A 19,178-nucleotide genomic window follows, 5' to 3' on the forward strand; every position below is an offset into this window, starting at 1 on the left:
GCAGATTAGGTGTAACCTGTGTGGTGACCTAGGTCACCCTTTCAGTCGGTGTCCGCGCTCAGTCGTCAATGTCTGTTCCAACCCTACGGAGAATGTAAGGAGGGAGGTCTCCGTGGGCGAGGGGGCGGACAGAGACGATAGAGCCCAAGAGCAAAGGACGAACGCCAGGAGGGGACCCCCTTCTCGTCAGAGAAGGGCAGAGAAACGCAGAAGGGAACGAGAGCTGAGGAGGACCCAGGAAACTGGGGACTCCTCTGGCTCGGACCTGGATGCCCCCCAGGATACTGATGCTCTTGGGGGGGCCGTACTGGACGAGGAGATAAGGAGGAGAGAGAGAGAGCAGAGGGCTGAGGACTCCCAGTCCTCCCACTATGAAAGTGTGGAAGAGGAAGGGAGGTCACAGCCTAAAACAAAACAGGGGACACCGGGTAACATCAAAACAGGGCTAAAAACATCTGGCCCTGCCCCGGCCAAGGAAGGCAAAACCTGCACCCCCCTGGTGTGCTCCCCCAACCGATACCATGTTCTCATGGATATTCCAGACCCCCAAGCCGGGGGGGGAGAGCACGGTAGGGAGTCTAGGAGTTGTTGAGCCTCCTCTTCTGCGGGGGCCACTGTCCCCGGGGGAGGGGGTCGGCCTGGACCCAGGAGATGAGAATGGGAGGGGGGTGGTGGAGGTTATGGACTCCTCAAAAACAAAAAAAAGAGGTAAAGAGGGTGAGGGGTCCTCCTCAGAGGAGAAAGCAAGGGGTGGGAAGAAGAAAACCGTCTAACTCAATCATTTATGATGGCGGCACCCACTCCCTTGACACTGGCATCGATTAACGTTGCCAGCATTAAGTCGAATATGGCTAGATTTGCAGCCTTTGATTTTCTCGGCCGGGTTGAAGCTGACATTTTGTTTTTGCAGGAGACCAGACTGTCACTTTTGGCAGAGGTCGTGAAAGCTAGGAGGGAGTGGCGACGTGGGCCCTCCTACTGGTCTCTTGCGGCTGAGCCATATAGCGGGGTGGCGGTACTTTTTACCGCACCGGTCACATGCCGGCGGATGATCGAGTTAGAAATGGGGCGGTGCTTGATCTTAGATGTTCTCATGAGGGGACAAGAACTAAGACTTATCAACATCTACGGTCCCCAGACAAAGTGGGACCGGAAAAGTCTCTTCATGAGGATTAAGCCCTTCCTTTTTACAGGCCGACAAGTCATTTTTGGAGGGGACTTTAACACTGTCGTTAGGCCCCAAGACAGAGGAGGTTCCAGAAAGGTACTGGCCTATGATAGTGTCGAGTTGAATAGAATAGCTAGTGATGCTCGCCTGGAGGACATCCACATTCGGTATACCCCAGGCCACTCGGGATTCACCTATCATAGTGGTAGTCGTAGGTCCAGAATAGACAGGTTTTTTTTAAAGGAGGACGCCATCTCTTCGGCAGTGTCCGTCGTTGAGGTGGAGTTCTCCGATCACTGTATGATTATGTTTTCTTTGAATGTTGCAGAGTCCTTGCAGATGGGAAGAGGTATATGGAGGCCGAATTCTACTCTCCTGGAAGAAGCAGAGAGAAGACAGGCCTTCGAGGATTTTCTTCAGAGCCAGGTACCTTTATTGGATCTAGGTGGTACTAAGTCTGAGTGGTGGGAGGTGTTCAAAGAACGGGTGGCTGAGTTTTTCCGTCAGATCTCGTGCCTCAGGTCTATGAGCAGGTATCGCCTGTATCAAGACATGAGGAGGAAACTCGAACATCTAGTCTCAACCGGAGGTAGCCGTGAGGAAATCTCCGTGGTGAAAGCTCTGCTCAAAAGATGCCAATATGATAGGCACACGTCTTTGGTTCTTGAACGGGATTTCGGGAGGTACCGCTCGCCCGACCCTTACAAGAACTGCAAGATGTCAGTGAGTCGTAAGGTGGTGACAGGACTGGTAGATAGTACGGGCTCCCTGATGAGATCCAAATCAGGGATCCTGGAGGTCATCAGATCCTTTTATTCGCAGCTTTTGGGTGAGCAGGATCTAAACCGAGACGAAATGTCGGCTTTCCTGGCTGAAACCATCCCTGAGCCAGGAGCAGACCCCTCGCTTGGTGTTTTGACAGAGTCGATCAAGGAAGAGGAAGTGATGCTGGCGATTGATGGGTTGGCCATCAAAAAGTCGCCAGGCCCAGATGGCTTAACATCTGAGTTTTATAAGGCTTTTAAGGGAACCTTAGTTCCCCTCTTGACTGCGGTTTTTAATGAGTGCCTCTCCTCGGGCGCTCTGCCAAAGTCAATGGGCAAGTCGGCCTTGATCATTCTGTCAAAGGGTAAGGATTCGACCCGTATTGAGAACTGGCGTCCCATAGCGCTCCTCAATACGGACAGAAAGGTTCTCGCAAAAGTACTGTTTAATCGGCTGGTGAAGTTTGCACCCCGGCTCCTTTCGTCGGCCCAGCATTGCTGTTCCAGGCCGCAGCACCTTTAGTGCTGTCCTCAGTGTCAGAGAGGCAGTGGAGCAGGGACATTCTGGCCGATGGGAGGGGTACATGCTGTCCTTGGATCAGGCCAAAGCTTTTGACCGGGTGAATCACAAGTACCTATGGTCAGTCCTTCTGAGGTATGGCCTACCGGGTGAGTTCGTTAATTGGCTCCAGACCCTATACGCTGGGGCTGAGTCTTTTGCACTGGTGAACGGTTGGACTGGAACCCCCTTTGAGGTTGGGTCTGGCGTCCGCCAGGGTTGTCCCTTAAGCCCCTTGCTGTATGTTTTCGCGATCGACCCCTTTCTTAGGCGGCTCGATCGTGGGCCATTGGCGGGGGTGGGGGATGGACTTGGAGGAGCCGGAAGCCACTCAGAGGGTGGTTGCGTACGCGGATGACGTCACTATCTTTGTCTCCTCGAGAGGGGAGGCAGAGTGGGTGATGTCAGAAGTTGAGCGCTACTCACGGGCATCTGGGTCCAGGATCAACCGGTACAAGTGTGAAAGTCTCTGGCTGGGGGGAGGGGATCCTAGTTTTGATCTCCCGGACACCCTCCCAGAGCCCAAAGGGTCTGCTAAAATCTTAGGCATTGAATTTGGCCCGGGTGATTACCCCAAGAAAAACTGGGAAGGTAGGCTATCAATAGCTGCCCAGAAGGTTGGCCAATGGAAGGGATGGTCTTTGTCCCTTAGGGAAAGGGTTCACCTGGCCAAGGCTTACCTGATGCCCATGTTGCTCTACCTTGGCAGCGTGTGCATGTTGCCAGAGCCTCTCTGGACTCGGGTCTATAGCCTGTTCTTCCAACTGTTATGGGGAAACAGGCTTAACCTAATCAAGAGGGAGGTTACTTACCTACCGAGGAAACTAGGTGGGTTAGGTATGGTTAACCCAGTGGTGTTTTTAGTAAACACCTTCATTAAAATTAATTTGGCAAACCTCTTTGAAAGAGAAAGGGCTCCTCTGTGGATATCCTCCTGCAGGGGATGGTTTCGGCCTTTCTTCCAGGAATGGGAGACAGGAGGCCAAGCGAAAGACCTGCGTGCACCCCATGGGCACCTCCCGGCTTATGCCGCCCCGGTTCTGAAGGTTGTTCGTCGGTGGGGTCTGGAGGCGAGGGAGATCAAGACCATGTCGAGAAAATTTCTTGACAGAAAGGTCTTGTTGACCTGCTTCCAGAAGCCCCTGGCGCTCAGGGACTGCCCAAGTAGCGACCTCGGGGTGGGATTAAAACTTTTAAACTCTGTGAGGATTCCCCAGAAGTTTTGGGATCTGGCTTGGCGCTGCTTCCATGGGAGGCTGTATGTAAGGGGCAATCTGAAGTTCAGAAACTCAGATGAAAGAGGTTGTCCTCGGGAGGAGTGCGATGACGCGCTGGAAAGCATGGACCATTTCTTGCTTCAGTGTCCCTTCAATGCAGAGGTTTACAAACGGGTGGGTGCCTCCATCGGTTGGCCCGGTCTGACCAACCTCTCCTACGCTGGTTGGGCCTATGGGGCATTCGGAGACCTGGGTGGAAGGGATCATTGCACTTCTTTTTTAGTTAGTTTAGTGATCAGGTATTTCACGTGGAACGCACGGTGCTTAGTATCGACTCAGTGTAAAATCCTCCTGGAGGACGAGGTGTGTAGGAATATCATGGGTGACCTGGTGAAGGTCCGGTCTCTGGAGGTTGAGAAACTGGGTGCATCCAAGGCCTCTCGACTTTGGAGGGGCTTTAATTTTAGGGTGCCCTAGGTGGAACCAACCTTCAGGGGGAGAGGGGGGGGTGCCCCTGGGTATTAGACTGGAGGTAGGGGTCTGCGCCTGGCCATGACACCGGGAAATAGCGATAGGGACAGAATGAGAGACAGCAGGAGGGACAGATTAGTTTATAAAGTAATAAGGGATAGAGATAGGGCAAGCAGGATAGGTTTAGCGATAGGGACCGGGGTGGTGGTTGGGGGTTGGCTTTGGCCTCTGGGCTGGTGCTCTAGGGGGGCTTTCCTCTCTCTCTCTCCTCTGGTGATGGGCTGAGTAAGCACAAGTAGGTTTTTGTTTTGAGTTTTTTGGAGACAGAAAAAGGGCTTACAAGCAGCCAAACTTAGGTTTTCGGGTTAATGTATACAGTATGATATTTTGTTATGTGTCGATATGGTGTATAGGTGTATGCATGGGTTTGTGTGAATGTTTAGGTAAGATGGGCAGTAGATAGGTGGGGTGGGGGGCCTGGGGGTGTGCCCAGCCCGATTCTTGACTACGTGGACGTGAGGAGGACATGAGACGTGGGATCGGGCTGGGTGGGTGATGTGTTGGGTGGTGGGGGCCAGCATCTGAACTATGCGGACATGGAAGGACATGAGGCGTGATGCTGGTTGGGGGAGGTGATGGGTGGTGATGGATAAGGTAGTATGTACAGGGTTAGGTATGAATGTGGATAAGTTAATTAAAAGGAAAAAAAAAAAAAAAAAAAAATTATATATATATATATATATATATATATATAAAAAAATTTTGTAAAAAAAATTTAAAGAAAAAAAAAAAATATTTTTTTTTTTTTCGTGGTTTGTTTTGTTGTTTTTTATGTTTTGTTCTTTTCTTTTCATTTACATGGTGCACTGAAGTAAGTGCACCATGGGATGGTAACTTATTTTTAGAGTTTATTATTATTATTATTTTGTTTATTTTTATTGTGATTATTATTTATTTTGTTTTATATATGTGGTGTTTTTTTAGGGGGCCATTGGTTGGCACATGGTTTTTAAGAGTATGTTGTATATAGTGTTATAGTTATGTTTTCTTGGGGTTGGGGGGGTTTAGGTGTGTGTATGAAGGAGTATGGGATTATAGTTATGTATGCATGGGGATTTATGTAAGAAGGACCAGGCTGGGTAAATTGTACAGAAATGTACATAAGTTTTGTTTTGTTGTGTTTGTTTTGTAAATACCGTTTATTTTGTAATGTTTTATATTTTTCTATTAAAAGAGTACCAGAGAAACGCACACCAGCAGTGACTAGCAAGGAGGGAGGTTGTGTGTTTGAGAGCTGCTGTGTGTGTGCTGTGCCTGAGTTGAGTGGACCACACCCGGAATCCAGGGAGTTTCCTTTTTTCACCAGCCCAGGTTTATATCACCTGCCTGGGCTAGGGAAACTTCCCTGAAGGAGGTTCCATTCATACATGGAGCCTCAGACCTCTACCCCCTGGAGCATGCAGGCAGGGGGTAGAGGGTCTTCCCAACCTGCTGGGAAGGTGCAGCCAGCATCAGGGGTGAGATCATCCCGTGGAAAGATCTGTGCTGGGGCTCTGGAAGGAGCCAGGAGGAGAGACGTGGAGGAGGAGATGGAGGTTCACCCAGGAGGAGGACCAGAAGGCCCAGCAAGGCAAGATGCCCAACCCAGGGACCAGAGTACGGTAGAGGAATGGGGGCTGCTGCGGTCGGGAGAGTCTGTGGAGACCTTCAGCTCCCGCCTAGCTGCCCGGCTGGAAGAATACCGGGACCTCGGTAAGTCCTTACGGCGGCTGCGGGAAGATCTGTAGGTCGCCAGGGGACGAGCCGCAAAAACATCAGGCGCCAAGAGGTCCCGGTATAGTCTACAAGTTAAAGAAATGTTGGAAGAAATTAAGATGGTGGAGGAGAGGAGGATGGAGATCGTGGCAGGTGGGGGAGCCTTCGGGGAGAAGCTGGAAAATGACGAGAGGTTTTCCCTGATGGCGTCCCCCACGCAAGGTATCGAAAACCCCTGCAAAGGGGAAGGAAGAAAAAAAAAGGAGAGGCTGCTTAAAGTGCAGAGGCAGCGGAGACTGCAGAAAAGGAGGCCAGAATTACAGAGGCCGCAAATGTGGAGGCCGCTGAAATGGAGGAAAGTGTGGAGGTGGAGAGAACGCCAACCTGGGAGGAGACGGGCTCGGAGGACCCCTGGGACGGAGGGGCAAGTGGGGAACTTTCCCGCAGCCAAGGTGTGCAAAACTTTGAATCGGGCAGTGAGCACCCCCCGGGGTTGCTCACGCAAATACAGCTGCAGGAGTCCCCAGTGTCCCTCCAGGACTTTTGTTTTGGAGCTGAATTGCCACCGGAGGAGGAGAAAACAACAAAGAAAAAACTATGGAAGATGAGGTGGAAAAAGGCAAAGGTGAAGACAGGTAGAGTATCTTACAAATATTCCTACCTGTCTTCCTTGCGTTCCAGACCCGGTGAGAGCTCGGTTCGGGATGCAAACCCCGCAAATCCCCCAGCTCCGGCCTCTGCAGTGGGGTAGTGGCGGGTATGTGGGCAGAAAAATATGGTGCTGGTTTTGTGCAATGTGGCCAAGATGGCGCAAGACGCCGTCTCCTGTAAGGGAGGTGGTGTCGATGGCCACGTGGCTCTAGGGGGCGTGTCCCCGTGTCTGGTGGATATGGAGCCTCAGAAGCCGGCCTCTGGCGCAAGCCGGAGGCCGGGGGGAACAAGATGTGGCGCCGGAAAACCGGAAGTCCGCTGGTCATGTGACTCGACCAGCGGACGCACCAGAAAGTGTTGCGGCAGCTAGTGGTGGCGGTAGGAGAGGCTCCGGCACTGCTCGCCACCCCCCGATGGGAGGGAGGGGGGGGGGTGGTTTGGTGTCGGGAGCGGCTCGAGCTGTGCCTGCGGCCCCCCATCTGCATCGCCGCAAGGTGGTGGGGATGGGAAGGGCTCAGCGGGCACGGGGGGGTGGCGGTACCCCTCCTCCCAAACATCAGATCCGTGATGCAGCAGATATGGAGGTCGGTGAAGCGGAGGGTGCAGAGGGAACGCCGCCTGTGACATCTGGCGGCACCCCAGATATAGCGGCACCTGATGATGCGGAGACCCCAAAAACAACAAAAAGACTGTACATCAAACGTACAGACAAAAGAAATAACTCGGTAACCAGCCTGGCTGGAATGAAAGCTGTGGGGAGTAGTGCGAGTAAAAATGTAAATACAAATATTTGTGGTGATGGTAATATTAATAATGATTGTAATGTTTATGGTGGCGGTGGTATTGTTGGGGATGTTAATGTGGGTCGTAATAATGTGGGGGGAGTGTCAACCAGTGGCGGGCAGGTTGCTCCTTCCACCGGAGCGCCCGGCAGGTCGTATGCGGGCGTTGTGGTGGGGGGACCGTCGGCCCACCCATCCTCATCTTCTGGGCCCGGGGACGGCAGTTTGCAATGGCGCCTCCTAGAAGCCTTAAGGGAGGGGAAGCAAACAATAACAGTAGGGGGAGTGCAGAAGGACCTATCCTTTTGGATAAATAGGTATGGTCTGGATGCCTTCCGAGAGAGACGGGGAGATGAGTGGTCGCTCCCAACAACCGGGCCAGCAGTGGCCAGGAGGAATGTGGTCCGTCTCCAGTGGCGTGGCAATGATGCGTGCCCTCCTCGTAAGAGGGTGGTGGTGTAGCTGCTGCTGGAGATGGGCTTCAAGGCGAGTGACATCTACGCCTTGATACATCCTCATGGTACGGCTGAGTTTGACATCAGCTTTGTTCAGCTGGGGGGCCTTGAGGTCTTCTGGGGGAACTATGAGCTGGTGAAGAGCGAGCCCGGCTGGCGAGGGTTTGCTGCGCAAGCAATCTCTCGCCAGAATGGTCTCAGGAAAGCGACCGTTCTTACCCGTAACGAGTCGCTTTCCTGTGTGGACATCATGACCTGGTTGGGAAGATACAGTGAGGTAGCAGAGATGCCACGGAAGAACTGCGATGAGTTTGGCATCTGGTCGGGAGCCTGGACGTTTATGGTTAAACTTAAGCGTCTGGGGCAGACTGTGTCCCACATACCATCATCTGCTTTCTTGGGAAGAGATCGAATCCTTGTCTTCTACCAGGGGCAGCCGAAGCTGTGTCACCGGTGTGGCGACCCCTCACACTTGAGTGCAAGCTGCACTGTGCGGAAGTGCGCTCATTGTGTGGGGGGGGGGGGTAGGCCATCTGGCCACATCGTGTGAGCAGATTAGGTGTAACCTGTGTGGTGACCTAGGTCACCCTTTCAGTCGGTGTCCGCACTCAGTCGTCAAGGTCTGCTCCAACCCTACGGAGAATGTAAGGAGGGAGGTCTCCGTGGGCGAGGGGGTGGACAGAGACGATAGAGCCCAAGAGCAAAGGACGAACGCCAGGAGGGGACCCCCTTCTCGTCAGAAGGGCGGAAAAACGCAGAAGGGAACGAGAGCTGAGGAGGACCCAGGAAACTGCGGACTTCTCTGGCTCGGACCTGGATGCCCCCCAGGATACTGATGCTCTTGGGGAGGCCATACTGGAAGAGGAGATGAGGATAGAGAGAGAGCAGAGGGCTGAGGACTCCCAGTCTTCCCACTATGAAAATGTTGAAGAGGAAGGGAGGTCACAGCCTAAAACAAAAACAGGGGACACTGGGTAACATCAAAACAGGGCTAAAAACATCTGGCCCTGCCCCGGAAGGCAAAACCTGCACCCCCCTGGTGTGCTCCCCCAACAGATACCGTGTTCTCATGGATATTCCAGACCCCCAGGCCGGGCGGGGAGAGCACGGTAGGGAGTCTAGGAGTCGTTGAGCCTCCTCTTCTGCGGGGGCCACTGTCCCCGGGGGAGGGGGTCGGCCCGGACCCAGGAGATGAGAATGGGAGGGGGACTCCTCCACATCAAAAAAAAGAGGTAAAGATGGAGAGGGGTCCTCCTCAGAGGAAAAAGCAAGGGGTGGGAAGAAGAAAACCGTCTAACTCAATAATTTATGATGGCGGCACCCACTCCGTTGACGCTGGCATCGATTAACGTTGCCAGCATTAAGTCGAATATGGCTAGATTTGCAGTCTTTGATTTTCTCGGCCGGGTTAAAGCTGACATTTTGTTTTTGCAGGAGACCAGACTGTCACTTTTGGCAGAGGTCGTGAAAGCTAGGAGGGAGTGGCGACGTGGGCCCTCCTACTGGTCTCTTGCGGCTGAGCCATATAGCGGGGTGGCGGTACTTTTTACCGCACCGGTCACATGCCGGCGGATGATAGTTAGAAATGGGGCGGTGCTTGATCTTAGATGTGCTCATGAGGGGACAAGAATTAAGACTTTAATATCTACGGTCCCCAGATGAAGTGGGACCGGAAAAGTTTCTTCATGAGGATTAAGCCCTTCCTTTTTACAGGCAAGTCATTTCTAGAGGGGACTTTAACACTGTCGTTAGGCCCCAAGACAGAGGAGGTTCCAGAAATATACTGGCCTATGATAGTGTCGAGTTGAATAGAATAGTTAGCGATGCTCGCCCGGAGGACATCCACATTCGGTATACCCCAGGCCTCTCTGGGTTCACCGATCACAGGGGTGGTCGGAGGTCCAGAATAGAGGTTTTTTTTAAAGGAGGACGCCATCTCTTTGGTAGTGTCAGTCGTTGAGGTGGAGTTCTCCGATCACTGTATGATTATGTTTTCTTTGAATGTTGCAGAGTCCTTGCAGATGGGAAGAGGTATATGGAGGCCGAATTCTACTCTCCTGGAAGAAGCAGAGAGAAGACAGGCCTTCGAGGATTTTCTTCAGAGCCAGGTACCTTTATTAGATCTAGGTGGTACTAAGTCTGAGTGGTGGGAGGTGTTCAAAAGAACGGGTGGCTGAGTTTTTCCGCCAGATCTCGTGCGTCAGGTCCAAGACATGAGGAGGAAACTCGAACATCTAGTCTCAACCGGAGGTAGCCGTGAGGAATTCTCCGGGGTGAAAGCTCTGCTCAAAAGATGCCAATATGATAGGCACACGTCTTTGGTTCTTGAACGGGATTTCGGGAGGTACCGCTTGCCCGACCCTTACAGGAACTGCAAGATGTCAGTGAGTCGTAAGGTGGTGACAGGACTGGTAGATAGTACAGGCTCCCTGATGAGATCCAAATCAGGGATCCTGGAGGTCATCAGATCCTTTTATTCGCAGCTTTTGGGTGAGCAGGATCTAAATCGAGACTAAATGTCGGCTTTCCTGGCCGAAACCATCCCTGAGCCAGCAGCAGACCCCTCGCTTGGTGTTTTGACAGAGTCGATCAAGGAAGAGATGCTGGCGATTGATGGGTTGGCCACCAAAAAGTCGCCAGGCCCAGATGGCTTAACAGCTGAGTTTTATAAGGCTTTTAAGGGAGTTCCCCTATTGACTGCGGTTTTAAATGTGTCTCTCCTCGGGCGCTCTGCCAAAGTCAATGGGCAAGTCGGCCTTGATCATTCTGTCAAAGGGTAAGGATTCGACCCGTATTGACAACTGGCGTCACATAGCGCTCAATACGGACAGAAAGGTTCTCGCAAAAGTACCGTTTAATCGGCTGGTGAAGTTTGCACCCCGGCTCCTTTACTCGACCCAGCATTGCTCTGTTCCAGGCCGCAGCACCTCTAGTGCTGTCCTTAGTGTCAGAAAGGCAGTGGAGCAAGGACATTCTGGCCAATGGGATCAGGCCAAAGCTTTTGACCGGGTGAATCACAAGTACCTTTGGTCAGTCCTTCTGAGGTATGGCCTACCGGTTGAGTTCATTAATTGGCTCCAGACCCTATAGGCTGGGGCTGAGTATTTTGCACTGGTGAACGTCCAGGGTTTTCCCTTAAGCCCGTTGCTGTATGTTTTCGTGATCGACCCCTTTCATAGGCGGCTCGATCGTGGGCCATTGGTGGGGATGGAGGAGCCGGAAGCCACTCAGACGGTGGTTGCGTATGAAGTCATTATCTTTGTCTCCTCGAGAGGGGAGGCAGAGTGGGTGGTCAGAATTTGAGCACTACTCACGGGCATCTGGGTCCAGGATCAACCAGGACAAGTGTGAAAGTCTCTGGCTGGGGGGGGGGGGGGAATCCCAGTTTTGATCTCCCGGACACCCTCCCAGAGCCCAAAGAGTCTGCTAAAATCTTAGGCGTTGAATTTGTCCCGGGTGATTACCCCAAGAAAAACTGGGAAGGTAGGCTATCAATAGCTGCCCAGAAGGTTGGCCAATGGAATGGTCTGTGTCCCTTAGGGAAAGGGTTCACCTGGCCAATGCTTACCTGATGCCCATGTTGCTCTACCTTGGCAGCATGTGCATGTTGCCAGAACCTCTCTGGACTCGGGTCTATAGCCTGTTCTTACAACTGTTATGGGGAAACCGGCTTAACCTAATCAAGAGGGCGGTTACTTACCTACCGAGGAAACTAGGTGGGTTAGGTATGGTTAACCCAGTGGTGTTTCTAGTAAACACCTTCATTAAAATTAATTTGGCGAACGTCTTTGAAAGAGAAAGGGTTCCTCTGTGGATATCCTCCTGCAGGGGATGGTTTTGGCCTTTCTTCCAGGAATGGGAGACAGGAGGCCAAGCGAAAGACCTGCGTGCACCCCATGGGCACCTCCCGGCTTATGCCGCCCCAGTTCTAAAGGTTGTTCGTCGGTGGGGTCTGGAGGCGAGGGAGATCAAGACCATGTCGAGAAAATTTCTTGACAGAAAGGTCTTGTTGACCTGCTTCCAGAAGCCCCTGGCGCTCAGGGACTGCCCAAGTAGCGACCTCAGGGTGGGATTAAAACTTTTTAACTCTGAGGATTCCCCAGAAGTTTTGGGATCTGGCTTGGCAAGGCTTCAATGGGAGGCTGTATGTAAGGGGCAATCTGAAGTGCAGAAACTCCGATGAAAGAGGTTGTCCTCGGGAGGAGTGCGGTGACACGCTGGAAAGCATGGACCATCTCTTGCTTCAGTGTCCCTTCAATGCAGAGTTGTAAAGCTAGTAGAAAAAGAGCGGGTCCTTGGGCCACTGTATCATTTCTTATTAAATCGCTGAACATTTTTGTTTTACGTGATCAATCATTTTCACGTCCCTGTAACTATCTTAAGTGTAGCAGCGCCTCCCAAGGACCCACTCTTATTCTACTAGCTTTACAATTTATCGCGATGACCGGACGGTTCACCGGTTCTGGCAGCAGCATACACAGGTTTTGTCCATTGAAGCTTGGATTGAGAATATTACCATATGTTCTAACTTCTATCCACCTGGTTTATCTGCACTATGTGGTGCCGTGCTTTTTTTTCTGGTCTCTATACCTTCAATGCAGAGGTTTACAAACGGGTGGGTGCCTCCATCGGTTGGCCCGGTCTGACCAACCTCTCCTATGCTGGTTGGGCCTATGGGGCATTCGGAGACCTGGGTGGAAGGGATCATTGCACTTCTTTTTTAGTTAGTTTAGTGATCAGGTATTTCACGTGGAATGCACGGTTTAGTGTCGAGTGTTTAAAATCCTCCTGGGGGACGAGGTGTGTAGGAATATCATGGGTGACCTGGTGAAGGTCTGCTCTCTGGAGGTTGAGAGACTGGGTGCATCCAAGGCCTCTCGACTTTGGAGGGACTTTAATTTTAGGGTGCCCTAGGTCGGACCAATCTTCAGGGGGAGGGGGTGCCCCTGGGTATTAGACTGGGGGTAGAGGTCTACACCTGGCCATGACACCGGGAAATAGCGATAGGGACAGAATGAGAGACAGCAGGAGGGACAGATTAGTTTATAAAGTAATAAGGGATAGAGATAGGGCAAGCAGGATAGGTTTAGCGATAGGGACCGGGGTGGTGGCTTTGGACTCTGGGCTGCTGCTCTAGGGGGGCTTTCCTCTCTCCTCTGGTGATGGGTTGAGTAAGCACAAGTAGGTTTTTGTTTTGAGCTTTTTGGAGACCGAAAAAGGGCTTACAAGCAGCCAAACTTAGGTTTTCGGGTTTATGTATATAGTATGGCATTTGGTTAAAGTTATGTGTTGGTTATGAGTATATGGTGTATAGGTGTATGCATGGGTTTGTGTGAATGTTTAGGTAAGATGGGCAGTAGATAGGTGGGGTCGGGGGCCTAGGGGTGTGCCCAGCCGGATTCTGGACTACGTGGAAGTGAGGAGGACATGAGACGTGAGATCCAGCATCTGAACTATGCGGACATGGAAGGACATGAGGAGTGATGCTGGTTGGGGGAGGTGATGGATAAGTTAGTATGTACAAGATTAGGTATGAAGTTAAATAAAATTTAAAAAAATAATATATATTTTTTTGGTGTGTTTTGTTCTTTTTTGTGAGTGCACCATGGGATGGTAACTTTTTATTTTTTGGAGTTTATTATTATTATTTTGTGGTTTTGATTATTATTCATTTTATTTTATATAGGTGATTTTTTTTTGTTAGGGGACGACCATTGGTTGGCACAAGGTTATAAGAGCAGGTTATAATAAGTATGTTGTATATAGTGTTAAAGTTATGTTTTCTTGGGGTTGGGGGGTATAGGTGTGTATGAATGAGTATGGGATTATAGTTATGTATGCATGGGGATGTATGTAAGAAGGGCCAGGCTGGGTAAATCGTGATGTACAGAAATGTACACAAGTTTTGTTTCGTTGTGTTTGTTTTGTAAATACCGTATATTTTGTCATGTTTTATATTTTTCTATTAAAAGAGTACCAGAGAAACACTACTAAATATGTATTGTCCAGATTCTGCAGTTTTTAGAAATGTCCCACATGTGGCTCTAGTGTGCTCATGGACTAAAACACAAGCCCCAAAAGCAAAGAAGCACCTAGTGAATTTGGGGGCCTCTTTATTAGAATATATTTTAGGCACCATGCCAGGTTTGAAGAGGTGTTGAGGAGCCAAAACAGTAGGAATCCCCCAAAAGTGACCCCATTTTGGAAACTACACCCCTCAAGGAATTCATTTATGGTTGTTGCTACCATTTTAACCACACAGTTTTTTCACAGCACGTATTTGAATTGGGCTGTGAAATTTAAAAAAATGAAATTTTTTCCAATAAGATGTCATTTTTGATCAATTTATTTTCACAGAAAATAAAATACTTCATTTTGTTGCCCAATTTGTCCTGAGTGCAGCAATACTCCATTTGTGGTGATAAATGGCTGTTTGGGCCCGTGGGAGGCCTCAGAAGGAAAAAAGAGCGCTGTGTGTTCTTTGGGGTCCAGATTTTCCTGGATTGGTTTTTGGGTGCCATGGCACATATGCAGAGCCCCAGAGGTATCAAAGCAATGGAAACCCACCAGAAGTGACCCCATTTTGGAAACTACACCCCTTAAGGCAATCATCTAGAGGTGTAGTGAGCATTTTGATCCCACAGGTATGGTCTAAAAGATAATGCGCAGCAGATAATACAGTGGGAGATTTGCAATTTTCTATATATGTATACCATTTCAGTGTCCGATATATTGTGCCCAGCATGTGCCACCGGAGATCTACAACCCATAAATTTTAATGTGGGTTGTCCTGGGTACGGCAATACCCTACATGTGGCGGTTATCAGCTGCCTGGGCACACAGCAGGGATCAGAAGGAAAAGATGAGGGGGATAAGCTGTGCGGAGTGCATTAAAGTAGATTAAAAATAAAGGGATGGATGATAAATTTTAACACACTTTCATACAGAGCCCTGGTTTTTCGGGACACGCATCACATTGATATATTGTGTCACTCCTTATCCCCCTCTTATAGCAGACTTTGCACCTCTTTTGACTTTTTCCCTTCTTGCCAGTTTAGGGAACTTCTCCTGGAAAGTGTTGCCCTGGTACGATGCGTGTGGCCCTCCTTCTTGGTCCCTAAAGATTAGGTTCTTGATAACCACCTCTTGAAATTCCAGGAAAGTTCCCCTCTGGCCTGTACATAGACCATACAGATAAAAACAAGGGGACATATTTACAGAAAAACAAAAAAAAGGCCATACTTACAAATGGACACAGACAGGTCAGAAACGCTGATGAAGGAGAGTGAGCAGGTGCATTACATAATAATAGCCACACCCACTAGTCTTGAGGGGAGTGGTGTGTGGTGCATGGGATGTGTATTAAAAAATAATAAATGAATGATGTATGTGCAAGTGATAATAACATGAGGAGTGAAATATAGGGGGCAGTAATGAGTATAGTGTCTAACTAAAAATAAATGAAAAGTGGGGTGTAAGTGTGTGAAACATGGAGGGATAATGTGTAAGTCATGAGGCGCAGCGTGTATAGCCAGGTGTAGCACGTACACAGTACAATGCCATCTGTATGACGTGCACGGCCAGCTTCTTATACCACACTGCATGGTGCTGTAGGGCTTCAGGACTTGATCTGACAAGTCCACCCCTCCCATGTACCAATTGTAGTCCAGGATGCAGTCTGGTTTGGGGGTCTCTGTACTGGTACCTCGTCCTGGTACATGGGTACTGGTGTGACATCTCGTCCTTGTACTTGACACACAATATGTTGCTGCTGGATTGTGCCCTGCTCTCACCCCTTCTTGTTTGCCCTGCAGAGTCTTAGGGAGGCCTCAGGTTTCTTCTAGCAGTGGCGCATGCTGCAGGACTTCTGGAAGCGAGGCATTTGAAGAGTGAAACGCTGGTATAAAAATAGATAGTTTTTATTCTATTTTTAAGAGGCGTGGTGACTAAAAAAAAACAGCAATTCTACTATTGTTTTTTTATTCTATTTTTTTTTACAGCATTCACCGTGCGCTATAAATGACATATTCACTTTATTCTGCGGGGCGATACGATTACGGCGATACCCTATGTTTGTAGTTTTTTTTATGTCTTATGGCGTTTGCATAATAAAACACTTTTTGTAAAAAATTTACTTTTTGTGTTACCTTATTCTAAGAGCCAGAACTTTTTTATTTCTCCATCAATAAAGCCGTGCGAGGACTTATTTTTTGCGTAACGAACTGTAGTTTCCATCAGTACTATTTTTAGTTACATGCGACTTTTTTATCTCTTTTTATTTCATTTTTTGGGAGGTGAATTGACAAAAAAAAAAAAATTGTGATTCTGGTACGGTTAGTTATTTTCTTTTATGGCGTTCACCGCGCAGGATAAATAACGAAATAATTTTGTAGATCAGGCCGTTACGAACGCGGCGATACCAATTATGTATATTTATCTATTTTTGATTAATAATAAAGGCCTGATAAGGGAAAAAGGGGGATTTTTACTTTTAAAACTTTTATTTTCTTATTTTTACACAACATTTTTTTTACTTTGTCCCACTAGGGGACTTGAGGGCAGGAGGCCCAGATCGCTATTCTAATACACTGTGCAGTGTATTGTATTAGAGTGGTCAGCTACTCACAGACAGCAAGCATAGTGGGTCCTGACTGTCAGGACCCACTAGGCTTTCGTAGACGGCATAGCCGGACGCCATTGTTATGCGTCCAGTTGCCAAACGCCACCATCGCCGGCCGCTATCGTGCTGCGGGCTGTCGATAGTGGTTTAACCCCTAAAAAGCCGCGATAGCTATTGAACGCGGCTTTTAAAGGGGTTAATCAGCGGGAACACAGCGATCGGTCCCCGCTGTACGAGACAGCAGCTGTCACAGCTCCTGTATGTGTCGGGAAGACGACCGAAATGGGCGTTACTCCCGGGACGTACTATTAGGTCATGGAGCGCGAGCAATATAGCTACCATGACCTAATAATATGTCCAGGAGCGGGAAGAGGTTAAGCCCATAGTAGGCCTGGTCGTTAAGGGGTTAATGTCTGATGGACTCCCTTTTAGATGCGTCACCTGCTGACACGTTAACACACCGTAAAGATTGGAGAAGAGTTACCAACATGTTGGGAATCTACAAGCTCTGTGAGGAAATAAATCGAATTCACTGCGAACCGTCACTATATAAAATAAAGCAGGTCAGTGTCGCACAGCTGCCTATTAACCTGAACTTCTGTGTCCAATAATGTATCACGTCAGCAGGTCTGGCTCACTTTCAATAAAACCGGATTACATGTGTCTTAACAACTGCCTTGTCAGTACAGAAGCAGTAACCGCACGTTCCACAGATGACCCGGCTGCAACGTCTGGTATTTGGGGCGGCACAGCTCTGGCCACTTCTTCTGGAGATTCATTTTCATTGTCACAATAGATTTTAAAGGACTGTCCAGACTGCAAGGAAAAGAAAACGGATGTAACGTTCGAATCATAATAGACTCTCAAAGACGCAACCCGTGTGGTAGTAGACAGGAATCAATATTGTAAAGTGTAGGTTCACTAAAGGAAAACCTACAATATTATTATCATTGATATTTAATATAGACCTCAAGGATACGCGTTTCCACCGGCAGAATATTCTGCATTAACCTTTATAAAGTTACAATTAAAGGGGCTTGCCCATCCAGGACATATCCATAGAAAATGCCATAAAAGTCTGATTGATGTGGGTCCCTCCTCTGAGACCCGCACCTGTCTCCAGACCCCTGTTCTTACAAGTTGGTAAAGTACAGAAACAGCCGAGCTACGCGGTTTACCATAGAAGTGAATGGGAGTTACGGAAACCGCGTATCACAGCGAGCTACCCAGTTTCCAGAAATTGGGAGCTACAGAAACCGCACAGCCGGCTGTACTACGATGTTTCCGTAACTCCTATTCACTTCTATGGGAGTTAGGAAATCTGCATAGCTCAACTGTTTCCATACTCCCAATCACTTCGTTAGACAGTGGCCGGGGAGCGGCGAGAGTCGGACAAGGTAAGAAAGGGGTCAGGGGGCTCTGATCTAGAGAAAGGTGCGGGTCCCAAAAGGTAGTACCTGCATCTATTGGACATTTATGGAATATCCTGTGACTATGCCAGATGAGAAAACCCCTTTAAATTAGAAATTCTGACATCGGGTTCTCCAATATTTCATTTCAAGAGGATTTTTTATTTGAGTACTCACCGTAAATTCGTTCTCCCGTAGACTTCATTGGGCTAAACACTCCGATTTTTACAGTTTTATATTAATGCACATCAAACAGACAGCGTTGATCGGACTGCTCATGTGTCCAGGGCTAGTGAAGCAAATGTGAAATTCCCTGTGTCCCTAAAGCATTTTACTGGATTATTTGCACTTGTTTAGGGACCGTTATACGAATGCTATTTGAACATTCAATAAGGGAATTGCATAAAGTAAAGCATAAACCTTCTTTTGTGTTATACCTTAAACGGGAGTTTGGTAAAGCCGCTCTCCTTACCTGGTCCGCCACCGTTTCTGGATTTGTAACACAATCTCCTTTTAGCCGCTTCTCCATTTCTTCAATCTGTCTCTCCATCTCTTGTCTACGAAGAACACTGGCTTGGAGATCTTCTGCAAAAAAGAAGAATCGACATTAATATCTTGATGTACATGTGATCTAGAGCCACACAATGGGGCACAATTTTTTTTTTTTTTTCAAGCATCTTGCCCTCATGTTTCTCAGCTTTACCTTATATCGCACACTTTTTATTCTGGTGGTGTGGTCTAATTGGTCACAAGCATGAACCAAGTTTATATGTATGGAACGACAACCTCACACAGCCTGCATCAGGTCCAGCCACGCACATGTGGTAAATGCTACATTTTATTTCGCAACATTTCTGGTTTCAACCCATTTGCACACCCAGATGTGCTATTATGTCCGGGTGCAGGTGATGTTTGGAGCGTGCACACGCGCTCCATATGCTACGGGTATCGGCTGTATTTGACAGTGGACAACCGAGATTAACAGCCAGGAGCTGCGATCGCGCTGTTCCTGGCTGTTAACCCCTCAAATACTGCGGTCAACCGCAACATCTGAGGCATTGAAAAGAAGGGGGCGGCCCTCTCCGACAGCTCATTGCCCGCCCCCCCCCCCGCAACGAGATCAGGGGGAGAAAATGGTGGTCATGGCAGCAGAGGGGCCTAGGGCGGCCCCCAGGACTGCCTTCACTCAGCCTCTGTTAAGCCTTGCCTCTGGCAAGGCTTAACAGAGGCCTGTAAAAATGACAATATACTGCAATATGTTAGTATTGCAGTGTATTGTATCAGCGATCGAACGATCGCTGGTTTAAGTCCCCTGAAGGGGTCTAGT

The 19,178-nt window shown here is 49.1% G+C and overlaps 1 protein-coding gene across 3 annotated transcripts in view; it reads right to left on the bottom strand.

Moving 5' to 3' along the window:
* Positions 1-15,742: 15,742 nt before the first annotated feature.
* BUB1B (BUB1 mitotic checkpoint serine/threonine kinase B) overlaps positions 15,743-19,178 on the bottom strand; it is a 28,955-nt gene continuing 25,519 nt past the window's right edge. For all 3 annotated transcript variants that reach the window (XM_075843366.1, XM_075843369.1, XM_075843368.1), the window contains exons 10-11: positions 18,324-18,436; positions 15,743-17,258 (exon numbers count right to left, since the gene is read on the bottom strand). In XM_075843366.1, coding sequence (XP_075699481.1) covers positions 17,097-17,258; positions 18,324-18,436 — 275 coding nt within the window. In that variant the 3' untranslated portion in view covers positions 15,743-17,096. The remainder of the gene's footprint in view (positions 17,259-18,323; positions 18,437-19,178) is intronic.

This window comes from Rhinoderma darwinii, chromosome 12 (genome assembly GCF_050947455.1).
Source record: "Rhinoderma darwinii isolate aRhiDar2 chromosome 12, aRhiDar2.hap1, whole genome shotgun sequence".
Taxonomy (NCBI): domain Eukaryota; kingdom Metazoa; phylum Chordata; class Amphibia; order Anura; family Rhinodermatidae; genus Rhinoderma; species Rhinoderma darwinii.